Source organism: Cucumis melo, chromosome 2 (assembly GCF_025177605.1).
Source record: "Cucumis melo cultivar AY chromosome 2, USDA_Cmelo_AY_1.0, whole genome shotgun sequence".
NCBI lineage: Eukaryota > Viridiplantae > Streptophyta > Magnoliopsida > Cucurbitales > Cucurbitaceae > Cucumis > Cucumis melo.
In genome coordinates this window covers 14,541,509-14,560,851 of record NC_066858.1, presented here as the reverse complement: position 1 = coordinate 14,560,851, position 19,343 = coordinate 14,541,509, and the positions used below count along the sequence as shown (strand labels likewise).

Below are 19,343 nucleotides of genomic sequence, written 5' to 3'. Positions count from 1 at the left end.
AATGGACGTGCTGAGCGCAAACATCGCCACATTCTTGACTCAGTACGTGCCCTCCTTTTTGCCTTATGCCCTGAGAAATTTTGGGGTGAAGCAGCTCTTACATCCGTCTATACTATCAATCATCTTCCTTCCTCCGTTCTTCAGAACATCTCTCCATTCGAAAGACTATATGGTACTCCTCCCAACTATTCTAATCTTAAAACCTTTGGTTGTGCTTGCTTTGTTCTCCTACATCCTTATGAACACACTAAACTTGAACCACGTGCCTGCCTCTGTTGTTTTCTTGGCTATGACACAGAACATAAGGTTTTCGTTGTTGGGATCCCCTTTACAATAGACTTCGTATATTTCGCCATGTCACATTTTGGGAGCACACTATGTTCTCTCGTTTGTCCTCCTTCCACGCCTCCTTCTCTAGTCCTCAACCTTTCTTCACTGACATATCTATTGACCTTTTTCCTCTTTCCGAGTCTCCTCTTGGTAATGAGCTTGCTCAATCTGCACCTACTTCGGTAACCTCGGATCAGTCGTCCATCTCTGATGGTAGTCCTGAACCTACTTCAGACACCCCACCTCGTCGTTCTACTCGGGTAAGGGAACCTCCTATTCATCTCCAAGATTATCACTGTTTTTCCATTATTGTTTCCCTTGTTGAACCTACCTCTTATCAAGAGGCTAGTATTGACCCTTTATGACAGAAAGCGATGAATGATGAATTACAGGCTCTTGAAAAGACGCACACTTGGGACTATGTTGACTTACCTCCTGGTAAAAGACCCATTAGCTGTAAGTGGATCTACAAAATCAAGACTCACTCTGATGGTACTATTGAGCATTATAAGGCTCGTCTTGTAGCAAAAGGGTATTTCCAAGAATATGGTATTGACTATGAAGAAACATTTGCTCCTGTGGCTGAGATGACGTATGTTCGCAGTTTATTAGCTGTTGCTGCTGCCAAGCAGTGGCCTCTTCTTCAGATGGATGTAAAAAATGCTTTTCTTAATGGGACTCTTTCTGAAGAAGTCTATATGAAGCCACCTCCTGGTACTTCTTCTCCTCTTCACAAGGTGTGTCTCTTGCGTCGCGCACTATATGACCTCAAACAGGCTCCACGAGCTTGGTTTGCCACATTTAGCTCTACCATCACTCAACTTGGTTTTACTTCTAGTCCTCATGACACTGCACTCTTTACTCGCCACACACCCCAGGGTATTGTTCTTCTTCTTCTCTATGTTGATGACATGATTATCACTGGTAATGATCCACATGCCATATCCGATCTCCAACATTACCTTGGTCAACATTTTGAAATGAAAGACCTTGGATCTCTCAACTACTTTCTTGGCCTTGAAGTCTCTCGATGCTCGGACGAGTATTTATTATCCCAAGCTAAATATGCCTCTGATCTTTTAGCTCGCTCAGGAATCACTGACTCTAACACAACTTCAACGCCGTTAGATCCCAATGTTCATTTGACCCCTTATGATGGTGTTCCTCTTGAAGATGTCAGTCTGTATCAGCAACTCGTTGGCCGTCTCATCTATCTAACAGTGACTCGTCCAGACATTGCATATGCTGTTCACATTGTTAGCCAATTTATGGCTGCTCCTCGAACCATCCACTTTACTGCCGTACTACGTATCCTTCGCTATATCAAGGGAACTTTGGGGCATGGACTTCAATTTTCTTCTCAATCCTCTCTCGTATTATTTGGCTATTCTGATGCAGATTGGGCTGGGGATCCCACTGATCGGCGTTCTACAACAGGCTACTGCTTCTACTTAGGCGATTCTCTCATTTCTTGGCGTAGTAAGAAACAAAGTGTTGTCTCTCATTCTAGTACTGAATCAGAATATCGCACTCTTGCTGATACTACCGCCGAACTTTTATGGCTTCGTTGGCTTGTTGCTGATATGGGTGTTCCCCAGCAGAGTCCCACTCTCCTTCATTGTGATAATCGTAGTGCCATCCAAATTGCCCACAATGATGTTTTCCATGAGCGTACAAAGCACATCGAAAATGATTGTCACTTCATTCGTCATCATCTCTTGAGTAACACACTTCTTTTGCAACCTGTATCTACCACTGAGCAACCAGCTGATATCTTCACCAAAGCCTTACCATCTACTCGCTTCAATCAATTGCGTACCGAACTCAAGCTGACAGCTACTCTACCACCTTGAGTTTGAGGGAGGGTATTAATGTATATAGATTCTATTGTAATTAAGAAGATATTATCTTGAAGATATTATCTTATTTTGTATTATTTGTTGCCTTTCTTATCTCATAGGAACTTGTATTTATCTCCCCTTTTCCTTGATGTAAAGATACAAGAGAAAATATTCAATAAAATAACTTTACATGCTGATAATCATTTCCAAAAAGAAAAAAAAGGTGATCACCAAGAAATAGTGAAACCCAATTAATTACTAAGACAAAGACAAAATGAGAAGGAGACAAGACCCAACTGCAACTATGATGTACATGAAATCGACTCAGAACGTAGTTGTTGATTAAGCTCATTACGTCTCTAGCATGAGAATCGAATCTGTTCACGTTTGATATTTGATTTATAGGATTTGAATAAATATAAAAGCTAAGTACTGAATAATAAAAACAGAAGAATGATAATAATAGGATTGACTGAACAAAATTGATGGGTCCAAACATAAATGACTTAAGAAAGACTAAGTTTATAAGAAATTTGTGGGGAAAGGAAAAGGCTGTGTGTAACATTGGAAATTAATCATTAGGCCACAAAATTCTCTGTCTTTGTGTTGTGTGCGAAAGCAAGTAGGAAGGTTCCTTTATTTGGGGTGGTAGTAGAATTAGACTCCAGTTTTTGTTTCTTTTTTCCTTTCTATTATTGTTATTGCTGGGAGGGGTAGATTTCAAACCTATTATTTACAAATATTTATAAATGTAACAACATATCATGGTTTATCTGCAATAAATACATATAATAGTTTATCATTGTCTATAGTAAATTATGATAGATAGATTGTAATATTTTTTTTTAATGTTTGTAAGTATATTTTTTAGAAGTTTTATCATTTAAAATATTTTATCATATTATTATGGCTAAAGTATTATATAAGTAAAAGGAAAATTATGATAAATAAAAAAAATTACTGGAAATAATTAAAAAATATAACAAAATTTCAGATTTTATCATTTCTAGATATTGATGGATTTCTATTAGTGTCTAATTAGTATCTATCAAACTTTTTTTTGAAGTCTATACGTGTCTATCATTGTTAGAATCTAAATTATATTTTATAAATATTTTGATTTATTTTACTATATTTAAAAATTTCTTTGAATAAAATATCAAGAATTTTGTTCAAAATAAATATGCCTATTCTTTTAAATTGCAATATTACCATTAATATTAATTTTATATTTTTTTTGCAATTAACGTCAAGAGAAAAGAATCATTAGAATACTAGATGATATTAGGTTTCAAAATAAACATCACATGTGAACACTCACCATCACACTATTTCAAGCCTCAATTGCTATCATTTTTTTTAATATATAGATATTAATTAAACCTTTCATAGTAATTGTATCGATTTAAACTCTGAACTTTCATGTATTATATATTCTTCTCTAGATTTTTCTTAGGGAAACTTGTATAAATGTAACAAAACAGCAAAGTATTTACGACCCGTATAACAAAGCCCATAAAAGTAGTCATTTTTTTAAATATTTCAGGTTTGCGCTTCCATCTTTTCCTCCTACAATTTCGTCTTTTCTATCTTTCCCTGCGATTTCGTCTTTCTTTCCCTGCGATTTCATCTTTCATCTTTCTTTTTTTTCCTGCGATTTCTTTCCATCTTATTTCTTATTTTCAATTCTTTATTTACGTCGTTTAATCTTTCCATCGTTTTTCTTCTTTTATTTTTTTTTTTCGCTTCGATTTGTTTCCATTGTCTTTACTTTTTCTTTTCTTTTTGCGATTTCTTTCCATCGTCTTTCTTCTTTTCCTTTTTTTTTATGTCGTTTACATTTGGGTAACCAAATCTAAACGATTATGTACAAAACTATGTACACAAAAATAGAAAAATCTAAAAGGTCGTGTATATAATCTTGAAAAAAAATTATTTAGATTGGAGTAGCCAAATGTAAACGATCGTGTATAAAGAATCTTGAAAAAAATCATTTAAATTGAAGTAGCCAAATGTAAACGATTGTGTAAAAAAGTAAACGATGTAAAAAAAAAAAGATTGTGTATAAAGAATCTTGAAAAAAAAATCATTTAGACTGGAGTAGCCAAATGTAAACGTTCGTTTAAAAAACATAAACGATTGTAAAAAAAATAAAAGATAGTGTATAAAAAATCTTGAAAAAAAAATCATTTGATTGGAGTAGCCAAATGTAAACGATTGTGTAAAAAAAAGTAAACGATCGTGTAAAAAAAGTAAACGATCGTGTAAAAAAAGTAAACGATCGTGTAACAAAATTAAACGATGAAATTGAAAAGATAAATTGTACTCATATCTAAACGATCGCGTAGAAATTGTAGCCATGTCTAAACGATTGCGTATAAATTATAGCAATATCTAAACGATCGTGTTGTATTCATATCTAAACGATCGCGTATAAATTGTAGCTATATCTAAACGATCGCATATCAAACAATAACTCTAAATGATCGCAAATATATTAGGCGCGCGTTGTTGATGGGGCATTTTTGATATTTTACACAGTGGGTCTATGAGCTTTTTCCATTTTTGAAATTGTTCTATAGGATGTAAATATTTTGCCGCTTTTTTATATTTTTGAAAAGACCCCGTTCTTTTAACCAATATCAAGTGGATTTATAATTTGATTATATCGAATTAAACCTCAAAATATTCTAACTCAAACCCATTTAGAACACTCATTATAATTATCTTTAAAAATCATACATGGACTAATCTTTAAATGTCTACAGACAAATCGTTGATTTTACAAAATGAACGATTGTAAATGAATAAACAAATCTAAAAAAATTAGATTTAAAATCTAAAATGATTCATTTGTGAAGATTCAAGGGTTTAACTGATATAATTATAAGTTTACTCAAAGCTTTTTCAAACTAAAATGAAGACCGTAAATTGGTACAACAACCTCCAGAATACTTGAAAATGTTTATAATTTAAAGTGGATTTATTATTAAATTAATTTAAAGTTTAAATTAATAAGAATACAACCTCCAAATTTAGGATAAAAATTGATATCTTCCAAAAAAGTTTAAGTACACTTGTAGTTGAAGATAGGTTCCAAATATTATATTTCACGAATGGTCATGCTTGATATTTATAATTACAAAACGATAGAAATAGTTTTAGAATAAAAGATAAAAGTTGGAGTATTCTTTTATTCAAAATAATGATAATAATAATTTAGCGTTTTTTTCTAATACAAAAATTTAGTCCGTTTGAAAAAAAGAAAAAAGAAAATTTGTTGTTCTAGTTTCTATTTAGTCCTTTGCTTTCAAAATTATTATACATATAGTCTTTAAGTTTCAATTTTGATTTTAAATTAGTTGTTAGGTATCAAAATATTTCAATTTTATTATTTCATTATCTTTCATTTTACAACTTAGAAGTGGAGATTTTGAATTCGGGAGCTCGAAAACGTGGCGATGCTAGTTTAATTTAACTCATATTCACAATAAAAAAAAAAAAAAATATTTTTTCCATTAGAAAAATTGGGACACGTTGATGGAGAGGTCCTCCTCCTTGCAGCTTTTCTTGATAATAAAAACGCCACCTTCTAATTCTCTAGTTTTTCACTTTGACCCAACTTCTCTTAATTGTTCCATCATTTTTTTTTCTCACCTTTTTCTTTTTCGTAAAGATGAAAGAAAAACTTTGAAAAACATTTAACTATAATCTTTTTAAACTATGATAAAGGTGAAGGTTTGTACGAAATATTTCTTTCCAACAACATACATATACTATAATATATATATATATGATCACTTCAACTATTGTTTGCTTTCATGTTTAACTTAAACTTTAAGGTGGTCAAACTTCTACATTTTTGCAAACCAATAAATTTAAAACTTTTTATTATTACAGTTAGTTATGAAAATCATGATCCATGAATATGTATAAATTCCTTCATCTATTAGATAAATATTTTCGTTGTAATTGATAAACTCTTTATATAGTGGAGTTTCGTTCTATCAGATGCATTGCCTCCTAAATGTAGGTGATTTTGCACTGAATTTAGTTATCAATCTTTGTGTTTTTATTTTTCTATTTGCCACCGTGGCTATCCTCTTGTCGTACATATTGTGTTTGTGACGTTGTGCTTGAGTACACATTGTGTTCTTTCTTACATCTACCTGTTGTTTTTTCGATTGAACATATTTTTTATTGATTCCATTCCTTTATTTGACGAATGCATGCATGAGTTGGAAGGTTGTGTTAACTCTTGTAAAGCAATCAACATATGTGGTTTTAGTATCGAGGTCACATCAAATCTTGCTTTCAAGGTAATGAATCTTCTACCATATAACAAAACTTGGTTCAATGTTGTATATATACTTTTAATAACTTTATTTCTTTGCATGATATGTGAGAAAATTTCACGTGAAATATTAATTTCATAAATTTCTCCTAAAGACAGCTCGGTAGAGGGACAAACAATTTTTTTAATAAAAAATAAGCACATGGCATATCATATATTAAATTGTTGCAAAAATAAAATGTGTATTTTCTTACTCCATCCATTCTACAATTTTACATTTTGGTTATTATTTTGAATTTCATTTTTAATTTAATTTAACAATCCTTATAAAACTTGTCAATAATTAATTTCCTTTTATAAAACAAATTATTCAAATCAATAAATGATGAGAAAATGTTAATCTAATCAAAATTTAGCTAAATATGTTTGAAATTAGTTTCCCCTTCTTAAGTGTCATTACTCATCATATGGCTATGATCGATCATGCTCTTTCTTTTAGAAACATGCTTTCATCTACACAATATGTCTAAATTCTAAATGAAAATTAGGGAGAAACTTTTAATTTCATTTTTGTGGCCTCGATCATTAAGATATATATTAGATAATTTGTTTCATAAGTATTAAATGTGTGTAAATTCTTAGTTAAATATATTACTTAAACCCATTTTTAATGTCAAAATCATAACAAATCTTCAATAATTCTTCATATTTGTCCCTTCTATATGCATTTAATTATTTTGAATAAAAAATATTTTTTTTATTTGTTAAATTTAAAACTTTTCAGTGATTAGAATTTTAATTATTATAATTCTTTGTCGGATAAAATCTCTACCCATATCTCTCCAACTAAATAAATGTATTTTAAATACTTATTTATTCATTAAATTAAAACATTTTAATTATTAGGGTTTAGTTAGTGATTAATAAAATAAATTAAGTACTTCGTCTTTAATTGAACAATAAATATTTGAAGCTAATTACAAACAATATTAAAATAACAAGATTATGTAACATAAAGTTGTGATAATTAGCGGATTTACAAAATTATAAAATGGGACATATTTGTATAAATATATTGTAAAAAAAAGGAGATTATAATATATAGCTTTTGTCCTTTTTATCATTTTTAACAATTTCTCTAATATATATAGTAGACCACTTATAAAAAAAAAAGTTTTATAATAGCACATTTTCAAATGTAGCTAAGTAAATCAAAATATTTATAAAATATAGTAAAAATTTAGATTCTATTAATAATATATATTGATAGTGTTCTAATAGTGTCTATAATAACATTGATAAACACTTTGTGTAAGACTATTTATAGATACCATTAGAACGGATAGAGAAATCTACCAGTATCTATCATTGATAGAAGTTGAAATTTTGTTATATATTATAAATATTTTGTCAAATTTTTTATTTTTACCAATTTTCTTTTTATAATTTCTAATACTACACAATTAGGTAGAATAAGTATTAACAAACTATATATGTAAAAAGTAGATTGATGACATAAATTATCAATAATACCAATACATAATCACATAATACACGTTTATAGCGAGAAACAAATATATTTTCAAAATTGATAGAAATTTTTTCTAAATATAACAAACTACTATCGCTATAACAAAGCCCATCAAGTTAGTCATTTTTTAAATATTTCAGGTTTGTCCCTCCCATATTTTTTCTCCTCTATATTGTTTTTTATTGTCTTACTCATCTACTCTTCTCGATTTCTTCCATTTTTTTTTTGGTTTTTAGATTTGGGTAACTAAATCTATTTCTTTGTATCGTCTTTTTTGTTTTTCTCTCTTTGTAGGTGCGTGCATGTCTTTCTTTTTCTTTATTTTTTTTCATTCACTGCATTCATCCTATCGTCTTTCTTCTTCTTTTTAGATTGTTTAGATTAGGTAATCAAATCTAAAGAATGGTGTATAAAGAATCTTGAAAAAATTGGTTAGACATTTAAATTAGGATAACCAAAACTAAAAGATTGTGTAAAAAGAATATTATTGAAAAAAATCGTTTATACCAAATTTTGAAAAAAAAAAAAAATCGTTTAGGGGTAGCCAGATCTAAATGATCGTGTAGCCAAATCTAAACGATCGTATACCAAATTTTGAAAAAAAAAATCGTTTAGATTTGGAGCGATCGTACAAAACAATAGTCAAATCTAAACGTGTACCAAATCGCATTACCAAATATTTTACGCGCATTGTTGACGAAACATTTTTGGTATTTACACGGTGGACCTCTAGATTTTTTCCATTTTCGAAATTATTTTATACAATGTAAATACTTTGCCGCTTTTTTATATTTTTGAAAATACTTCAAATTGATAACATAATTAGTACATCACGCACGGTAATAAATTAGTATTCTTTAAATTAGGTTATACACTTTCAAAATTATACATTTAATATTTTTATATATATATATTTTTAAGTTGTAAAGTATTGCACAATTATCTATAGAATAAATGTTATTTATAATATTTAAGTTGAATTTGCATACCCTTCCAATTTAAACCCAATTTCCCATTTTCTAGTCTAGCTTTCTTTGAATTTTAGAAATTAGTAACATAAATTATTAGGTTAGGTGTGGAGACTTATATATATATATATATAGGTCTAGAGATGAATGGACCGGAGCTGAAAAAACAAAACAAAATCATAACTTTGAATAAAGGGCTTGGTGACGTCATAATTGTCAAAGGTTGTTCTGGTCCTGTACTCTTGTCTTTTTATGTCATGTAAACAAAGAAAAAAGAAAAACTAAAATTGCCTTTTGTTTTTAAATTTTTTGCTAAGAAAATTAGATTGTGGTTACTTTTTTTTAAAGTAAAACAGGAGGGAGAGATTTTAACCACAATTTCTTAAAGTCGCTTGACACATCTATATGTTGGTTAAGTCATATTTTTGTTAACAAAATACTTGGAGTTGGTATTTAATTAGCATGATTGGAATAAATATAAATTAAATATCTAATTTCTAGTTCGCCTATTATAAATTTTTGTTTCTAAGGTTTGGAGTCGTAAAACTAATACTTTAGTCTCTTATATTTACAAAATGATTCTAAATAGTAGTGACATATTAATTGTGTTTGATTAATAAATTTTTTTTTTTAAAAATAGTTGTAAAAATAATAGTAAAAATAGTTAGTTAATATGACAAGTAGATTTGTTTTGAGCTTTCGGAGACCAAATGTACATTAACCCTAAATTTTAGGAACAAAACAGTATATTTTGTCCTTATAATAATTTTAATGAATAATTTTCGAATTAAAATGTCTACTTAATTATTAAAATGAACGTAACTTAATTGAGCGAAACATTTTTGAATCATATCCATGTTGTACTCAGAAAAAATAACAAAAGAACAAATATCTACTTAATTGTATTTCTCCCTCATTTGAGTCAAGCTTGATTGCATCACACATGTGCAAGATGTTATATATATAAATTCATTAAAATGAATGTTCAAAATTAGAATATTTCTGCTGATTAGATATATAGTTTGAGTTGTAAGATAAAAGTTTTATGGCGTTACAATTATGTTCACAATAAATTAAAATAAAACATTACAATAGGGACTAAAAATATATAACAAAAGTTCACATTTTCTTCGTTAAGAAATGTGAATGTAGCAATTTAGAGTATACCCTAAGTGAATAAAATATCAATTACTATCCCAAGGGACATCATCCACTTTGTTAAATTGAAAAAAAATAATATAAATTTACCAATTAAAACTAGAAAAAAAAATTGATTTATTGACGAAGGCAACCTTTCGATTATTAAAATTTCAAAGTTATAATAAGTTATATGTGAACTTAGATTTCAATATTTGTGAAAAGATAGATATATGGATATGGAGAAGATATATGAATGGATGAGTATATCAATTAATTTTTTAATAATAATAAATAAAATAAAAGCCAAGAAAGACTTTGAATTAAAGAAAAAAAAGTCTAAAAATTATAACAAAACAACCAAATATTTACACTCTATAGAACAATTTCGAAAACGGAAGAAACCTACAGGTCCATCGTAAAAAATACCCCGTTAACTATGTCGTCAACAAAGCGCGTGTAATATATTTTCTACACGATTGTTTAGATTTGACTATTGTTTGGTATACGATCGTTTAGATTTGGTCGTTTAGATTTGACTATAATTTATTTTTTCAATTCTATGTTTAATTTTGTTACGCAATAATTTAATTTTGTTACATTTAAATCCAAATCGAAACAATTTTTTTTTCAAAATTTGGTACACTATCGTTTAGATTTGTTTACACGATAATATATTTTTTTACACGATCGTTTATTTTTTTTACATCATCATTTACATTTGATTACTTCAATCTAAATGATTTTTTTTCAAGATTCTTTGTACACGATCTTTTAGATTTTGCTATTTTTTTGTACGTCGTTTAAATTTGGTTATTCAAATTTAAACAACATAAAAAAAGAAGAGGAAAAGAAAAATATATGAAAAGAAATTGCAGCAAAAATGAAAAAAAAGAGGAGAAAGACATGGAAAAAATTGTAGAAAAAAAGAAGAAGAAAGAAGCAATGAAAGTAATTGCAACGTAAAAGGAGAAGAAAGATGGGAGAGAAAATAGAAAATTCTCCTTAAAAAAAGTGGGAAGAGTTGGGAAGAGTTGTTCTTACAAATTAAAAAAAAAAAAAAAGAGAGAGAACATTTTTAATTTTAAAATTTGATGTTTGATTTATTTCATGTATTTGATTTCTGGGCAAAAAAACATATACTTAGTCTATAAAAAGTTCTGAATATCTATAAGCTCTTTTTTTAACGGTGGATACATTAGCTAAAAAAAAAGTCATAAAAGTAACAATAATATCTTTTTAAAATTGTTTTTGTTATAGTGATTTTTTCTTTTGAAATAAGCGGCTAAACGATAATAAACAATTCTCATTTGCACTAATATCATTTGAATATGAACAACAACCATAAGTTTTCTATAGCAAGAAAATAACATTTGAAATAAAATTTGTCAATAAACTTCAAATAACATTATAAAACTATTTATAAATAATATTTTTTTAAAAAAAGAACGAAAGAAATGCATACTTTCTCGTTCTTGTCCTTGTCCGTCACAATTAATTAAAAAAATAATAAGGAGGGATAAACTTCTATCAATGTATAGAAGTCGATGTCATTTAAAATTTTGTTATATATTTTAAATACTTTCGGATATTATTTTTTTATGACAATTAATTTTCCATTTTTCAAAAGAAAAAAAATTATTCAAACTTTTAGATGAATGCATTTGCAAAATATTCCTATGATAAAGGATAACAAAAAAATCTTGTTTCCTTTAAAACTTTTCAAATAAATTTGTTTAAAAATTTGGAGAAACAATAATGAGGTGCAACCTAACTAGATGCCATTTTATTTACCTATAAAAAGTATATATACACACATATAGACTAAAATAGATTTATAACTAAAAGATAAAGTTTTATTAGCTAATGTATCTCAAACAACATCTATAATTTTTTTTCAAACTATAATAAAGAAAAAGAAAGTGACAATAGAACAATGGATTAGAATTAGAAAAAATCTCAAATGACTAGAGGTGAAGAGAAAAGGATTCAATAACTTTAAGTCCTATTCCATAACTATTTCGCTTTCAGTTTTTAGTTTTTGAAAATTAAGTAAATAAATATATGTCCCACCTCTATATCACTAACTCGTATATCTGCATTTTGTTCATGTTTTGTTAAAAAAACCAATACAAAATTTTGACATTTGACTAACTTCCTACGAACACAATTTTCATACTTAAGATTGATACAAATCATACAAACTGATATAAATCATACTAAGAAAATAGAAGAAAGTAAGTTCAATTTATAAAAACTAAAAAAAATAAATTAAAATAATTACTAAACGGAGATCTTTTACCTTTTAAAAATATAATCAAGTGAAAGCTTACCTTTGAGTGTCATCGTAAAATATATGAATGGATGTGTTATTACTATACTTTAGTCTTGAGGGTAGAATTTAGTCAATAATTTGATGTAGAAAATTAATAGTGAATAGGAATACGTAGAAATAGAGAAAAAGAACAGATTGGCTTCAAATACGACTATCCCACAAAGAAACACAACACACAAACAAAGTAAAAACTGAAGAGAAGAAAATTCCACTTAAACCACATTTATCCATTTTTTTACAATGAACTCCATTTTAGACTTTTGGCAGATCCACCTTCACCCCAACATTACAAATTAAAAAAATAGCTACTCTAATTTTTTTTTTTATATAAAAAAAATAATTTCCACCAAACCAAAACATGCAAGAAGTTGGTTATATAAAGAGAGTGATTTTAGAGGAAAGTCCTTAACCACAAAAACCACTGAGTTTATTTCTCACCTCACTTAAACACCAAATACATATATATATATATTTTTGTTTATTTGGGTTGTTTTCATTAAATTTTATATTCTTCATTTCATGGCTTGGAAGTACAAAGTAGGTCTGATTCTTCTTGTTGCTGTTGTGGTTATATGGGTTACCTCTGCTGAAATCACACAGGTTCGTTCTTTTACTTACAGGTCTTAACTCAAGATTTCATTCATGTTTGTAACAACGGTTGTGGTGTTTTTGGTGTTTGATAGAGTATTTTTACGGACTACGAGCATCCATTTGTGGTGACATATGTTGGGACGTCCATGTTGGTGGCTTATCTTGCGATTGCATTCATCAAAGAATGCATAATGAAGATTGTTAGAAGCCATTTTCGAACAAAAGGAAATTGTAGAAAAGTTGCAGAGATTCAGTCTCCATTGCCAGCTTTAGAAGAAAGAACAAATCAATCTTCTAATAATAATAATAATACAACTTCAGATGAAGTGGAAAATAGAGATGTTCAATATGTGGTGAACATTAATGATAATAATAATAATAGTAACAATAGTAGTAATAATAATGGTGGGTGTGAATTATGTGAAGCTGAAAATATGGAGATGAGAATATTGAAAACAGAGGAAGCAAAATTTAGTACAAAGCAGATTGCTGTTTTGGCTCTCACAATTGGTCCCATTTGGTTTGTCTCTGAGGTTAGTAAATGCTTTTTTTTGTTCTATTCTTTCATTCCTTTTGAGGAAAATTTATCTTGTTTAGTTTAAATATTTTTACGGAGATGTGCATAGCTTAATTAATTTAGTCATATATCATCCATAAAAAAGTTTATATCTTGTAGGTTTTGTTTTAGAAAAAACACGGTTGTTTTTACTTTCTCGTCTTAAGAAAAAATTTAACTAGATAGATATACAATGTGTGAAAAGAGTCGCTCTTAAATTATTTTATTTTAATTTATGAAGTAACCACGTCATATTGCTATTGTTATTTTAATTTTGGTTCAACAGTAAGTAAAAGGAAACATTGGACATATGCCTTAGTTATATTTATGCTCATGCATGTGTAGATAACATATGCAATTTCTTGTTTTTCTATTAACATAATAATTCATTTAGCAACGTTACAACTAAGGAATGGATTTTATTAATGTACGAAATTAGTAACATGGTCACAAGTTGGATTTCACGTGTGAAATGATGGTATCAATTTTCTAAGCTTAATAAAAAATGTTTCGAAGGAACAAATTAAAAATTTTTAAAAGTTAAAGGAGGGAGATTATGGATTAAGTAAAACATAGATATATGTTAATTAAGAATCCTTTCATATAATTAGTAGAAATTTTACCATAATTAACTCCATACCATATTTCAACACATGAGCTTTTGAGACTTTACTTATGTAAAGGAAATTTTTGCTAGTGACCAAATTATGAACAAAACTATATGAATTTTTTTTGCAGTATTTTACAAATGCAGCATTGGCAAGAACAAGTGTAGCAACCACAACCATATTGTTCTCAACCTCAGGCCTATTCACACTCATACTTGACGCATGCTTGGAACGACAATCTTTAACCATTGTCAATGCTGTTGCAGTCGTTGTCAGCATGGCTGGGGTTGTCATGACTACTGTTGGCAAGACTTGGGCTAAAGACGAACCCCAATCCTCCTCTTATGGGTATGTCCATAATTTAGATTTATAAGTAAGAATAACATCTTCATCGATACAAGGCAAGGTAAAGACATCAACTCAATAATATATCATATACGTTTTGTTTTTAGGCATGGAAAGCACTCATTTGTTGGTGATGCTTTTGCTCTACTCTCTGCTCTAACCGATGGACTCTACTACGGTTAGTTTTTCCTCCATAAGTTTTCACTTCACTCTTGAAGTAACGATTTATGTATAGAGATTTAGTCTTTTTGTATATTTAAGTTATTTGTAATAATTGTATTATGAAACTCTTAACTCACCATTTATTAATCTTTATGCGTAAGAAATTATATTAATATTCTTTAACAATCGAGACTAGATCATTAAAAATTGTAAAGTAACGTTGCAAAATCGTAAATATATGGACTAAATCATTACAAATGAAGATATAAGACTAGATTGTTACTTCTATAAAAATTTAAGAATTAAAAGTGATTTTAATTTTTTTTAATATTATTTTGCTACCTATATCATTTGCCATCAATTTAATAATTTGTATAAAGCAAACTCTTACACCAAGGACCAAAAGTAGTCATTATTTATCTAAATAATCTAAAAAGTATATTTTAACAAAATGGAATTAAATTAAACATGTCCTAATTTGATGGTTTTATTAGTTGGCAATAATAATATAAAAGATCATGGATGCAGTGCTTTTGAAGAAGTATGCAGGGGAAGAAGGTGAAAAGGTTGACATGCAGAAATTTTTGGGATATGTTGGGTTATTCACTCTCACTACTCTTTGGTGGCTAAGTAAGAAGACCCATTTTTAATTATTAATAATAATCATATCAATCAATAAATAAATACTCTTTCCCTATCTTTAAATTCTCCATTAAATTTGGGCTTTTTTTTTTATTTTTTTTATTTTTGCAGTTTGGCCACTGAGAGCCATTGGAATAGAACCCAAATTTATGATACCTCAATCCACCAAAGTGGCTGAAGTCGTGCTTGCCAATTGCTTTGTGGCTAATTTTGTGTCAGATTACTTTTGGTAATTAACTATAAATTTGAGCTCAAAATTCATCTTTTTCTTAAAAAAAAAGGAGGGTTTTAGTTATTAATTAAATTTAATTAATTTCAGGGCCATGGGTGTTGTTTGGACAAGTCCACTAGTAGCTGCTTTAGGTGCATCGTTAAGTATACCACTTGCCATGATAGGAGATATGGTCCTCCATGGTCGCCATTATTCTTTGGTTTATATTTTTGGATCTATTCAAGTGAGTAACGATATTTTTTTTAGAGATCGATGTTGTCATTACTTATATATACATTATCTTTATCAATTTATGAAGTAAATAATATGTAATGATTGTATTTTTAGGTATTTTTGGGATTCATAATTGCTAACTTTTCGGATTGGATATCGCTGAAGTTGAAGTTGAGGAAAAAGTTCTTCAATGAAGCGAAGTAAATACATGACGAAGCTGATCTTAATATTGATTAATCATATATGATATGACCATATATGTTAATTATATATTTTGGAGGGGTCAATTATATTTTTTTCCCTAATAACACTTGAGGGATGTATCACTAACTTCAGTTTATAAATCTTCACTAAGAAAAGAGGGATTGTATAATGACATACTTTTGAGTTTTAATAAAGGCCAAATAAGTATACAACAAGTTCTTTCCTTTTGCTATTATATTATTATATGCACTAATATAAGATTATTATTTTTCTTTTATTTTCTCTCTTTCTTCCCTGATTTCTTTTTCTTTTTGATAATTTTTGTAACAGATATTAGATTTGGCTGGGACAATTAGGTGAAAGTTCATAAAAGAAATGAGATGAACAATGAATGTTGGTAGTTGATTTTGTATTATTGAAAAATATTCTATCCACCGACTTGAGATTTCATAATTAAGGAATCTGTATGTATGTTTGAGGATAAATATTTGATACAATTCAAAGTTATCTAACAGTGTTTTTGGTAGGTTTTATATGAAGATTAATTACACATACTTTGACTAATTTCTACTTGATCTTACAAAATTTGTTTGTTTTTCCAAACTTGATGTATTTTTTGACTTATTATATTCTTGTTCTTAACTCACACCTTTTTATTCTTGAAAAATAATTAGTTTTTCTTCATTAGTTTTTTTAAGAATGTTAATTATTCAACATAAATAAATTTAAAATTTAGGTTTAACTATTTAGTTTGATGTGATTGGTGTGATTTTATAAGTTTCAATTTGGGGTGGTATATATGTTTTTATAATAAGTTTTAAGTTTTGAATCATGAAACCATCTAAATACTAGCTATATAACTTACTCCTTTTAATCTTTACACATGAACTCCAACATCAAATTGCATTACTTTTTTTTCTTGAAAAAGATATGATGGATCACAGTAGGTGCATCCAGACATCTCTATTAGATAGACATTCCCTTAGTACCTTTATCATCTCTGCTTTATTAATATAGGAAGAATTAGTACATGAGAAGAAAAAGACAAAAAGATACAGTAAAGCTAGAGGGCTAGAGATAAGCCTGATACAAAATAAACTAACTATATAGGAGGTACTATAGTTTGCAAACAAAGTGGATTTGCTAGCCCAAAGTCCTGAAAGCGCACAAATGTCTTCCCACAGATCAATGATAGATTTTCCTTTATCCTTGAAAATACGATTATTTCTCTCCAACCATATAATCTGTATCACAGATGTAATGATGTTGAATTTGATGATACCCCTTTTATTGTGTTAATGGAGCAAAGATCATAACAAATGGATTTCACATTCTAATGTTGGATTCTCCATCCGAGAAGACTTTCAAGCTAGGTCCAGAGTGTCATAGTGGTTTGGCATAAGATGAAGATGTGATCAATCTCCTCTGAAAGCCTTTTACATAAAGAACACCAATTGGGGTTGAGCATGAGCGTTGGGATATTTCTCTAGAAAATGTCCTTAGACGTTGTAGCCACCTAATTTTATCCTACAAATTTCTTATTATTCTTTAAAAAATATATAGTAATTTGAATAATGGCTAAGATTTTTATTTATTTTTTAAAAAAGGTAATTTTTTTATAATAATATAAAATCTTATAATAATTATTTTTTAAAAATCTTTTATCAAAAGTGAAAATAAAACCATTAATGAGTATATCTATCATTTAAAAAAATCAAATCAATTTATCACATTTGACTTATTTTTATCATTTTAGGAAAAAACGAATCAATTTATTTTTAGGACAAAATCTTTTAGTTTCACATTTTATTTATTAAAAAAATAATAAAATCACGTAATATCCAATTTGATTTTATATTTTTCCTAATGTGTGGTATACCACAGGTTTATAAATAGGGACCTTTGGTCATTTGAAAGGAGAAGAAAAAATCGGTTTAGAGAAAAACTCTACAAGATGAAAAAAAAATTGTTTAGAAAATCTCTATGAAAAAGTTGTTTGAAGAGAACCTTTGCGAAAAATTTGATTTCTCTGCAAAACGTGAGTTCTTAAATTTTCGCTTTATTACTTTTATCTTTATTTTCATTTTCATTTTCATTTTAATTTTTATCTTTTTTCTTTTTTTCTTTACCCTAAACAACTTAATCCATTAAGGAAAACTTAGTTGGAGGTTGCATTAGGTAGGAATTTATTCCCAATGATCCACACCTCATACAACATGTAATTTCTTTCTGAAATTGAATCCTTATTTTTTGTTCTTCTCTTTTTTTAGATGTAGAGAGAAAGAAAAAAAATGTATAAGGGAAATTTCATTATTTCTTTTGCCACCTTTTTTTTTATCATTATTCTATTAAAAAATACCTTTTAAACTTTTTCTTCTCTCTAAAAGATGGAGAGAAAGAAAGAGATATAAGGAATTTTTTTTTTTATTTTATTCCTCGTTATTATCATTATCTTTTTTTAAATCTAAACTCTTAAACCTTATTTAATACTAGTTTCTTCATCAAAGTTTTCTATACCTTTAAAGCTAACTGACTCTCCATGATACACCAATTATGTGCAGTAGAGGGATATTCCAATAGATGTCATTCCACACCCTCTAATGAGTTCCAATATTAGTTCATACATCTCTTGCATGGACACCTTATTCGTCCGTAGGCATCAACGTAAAACTTAGCAACTTTTAAAAATTGGGTCACTCCCTCTCTATACTTAATGAAAAACTTATTCCTAAGTTTCATCCAACCCTTGTCCATGGTTAAAGTCCATAAAATAAGTTTGATTAGAAACATATTCCTCCTTTCACATCCTAAACTTAATTACTCCCCTGAATATACAATCTCTCAAAATCTTCACTAAAACTAACTTCAAAATTCCAATTGACCCCCCCCCCCCAATTCAAAATTTTAATTCAACCCATTTCAAACTAATTTCTAACCTAAACTAACTTTAAAAAACAAAACTATAATTAAACTAACTAACCTAAACTAATTTCTAACCTAAACTAACTTCAAAACTAACAAGAAATTGCTTTAAACTTACTAGAAATGGAAGAACGACGATGTGACGGCAAGGTAGACGACGACGAGAGGAAGCTTGGGCACGACAACGAAGTCTTCGAAGTTCTCCTTCTTCTCTTCTTCTGTTTCGTTCCACAAAGGCGTCGTAAGGTCCTACCTGTTCCTGACACCATTAGTAAATCATCAAGAATAGTTTGAAACATTCCCGACGAATCATTAATGGCTTCGGGAACAAGTATAACCATTTTCGACGTCATGCATGAGCCGTCGAAAACCTTTCTTTGACATAATTAATGCTTGAATTTTTCCCAATGCCCCATGCAAGCTGTCAGGAAC

General features: G+C 28.7%; 1 protein-coding gene across 1 annotated transcript; it reads left to right on the top strand.

Moving 5' to 3' along the window:
• Positions 1 to 12,854: 12,854 nt before the first annotated feature.
• On the top strand, positions 12,855 to 16,269 carry LOC103487495 (uncharacterized transporter C405.03c-like). The gene is made up of 8 exons (XM_051081600.1): positions 12,855 to 13,036; positions 13,120 to 13,560; positions 14,322 to 14,539; positions 14,644 to 14,714; positions 15,227 to 15,328; positions 15,452 to 15,569; positions 15,660 to 15,795; positions 15,900 to 16,269. The coding sequence occupies exons 1-8, from the start codon at positions 12,956 to 12,958 to the stop codon at positions 15,987 to 15,989; spliced, it is 1,257 nt and encodes a 418-aa protein (XP_050937557.1). The 5' UTR covers positions 12,855 to 12,955; the 3' UTR covers positions 15,990 to 16,269.
• The last annotated feature ends 3,074 nt before the right edge of the window (positions 16,270 to 19,343 follow it).

Bases quoted from the DNA above. Each gene is read 5' to 3' on its own strand.
- LOC103487495 (XM_051081600.1), top strand. From the start codon at position 12,956: ATGGCTTGGAAGTACAAAGTAGGTCTGATTCTTCTTGTTGCTGTTGTG. The intron at 14,540-14,643 runs GTATGTCCATAA...TTTTGTTTTTAG, and splicing joins CCCCAATCCTCCTCTTATGG to GCATGGAAAGCACTCATTTG. The intron at 15,329-15,451 runs GTAAGAAGACCC...TTATTTTTGCAG, and splicing joins CACTACTCTTTGGTGGCTAA to TTTGGCCACTGAGAGCCATT.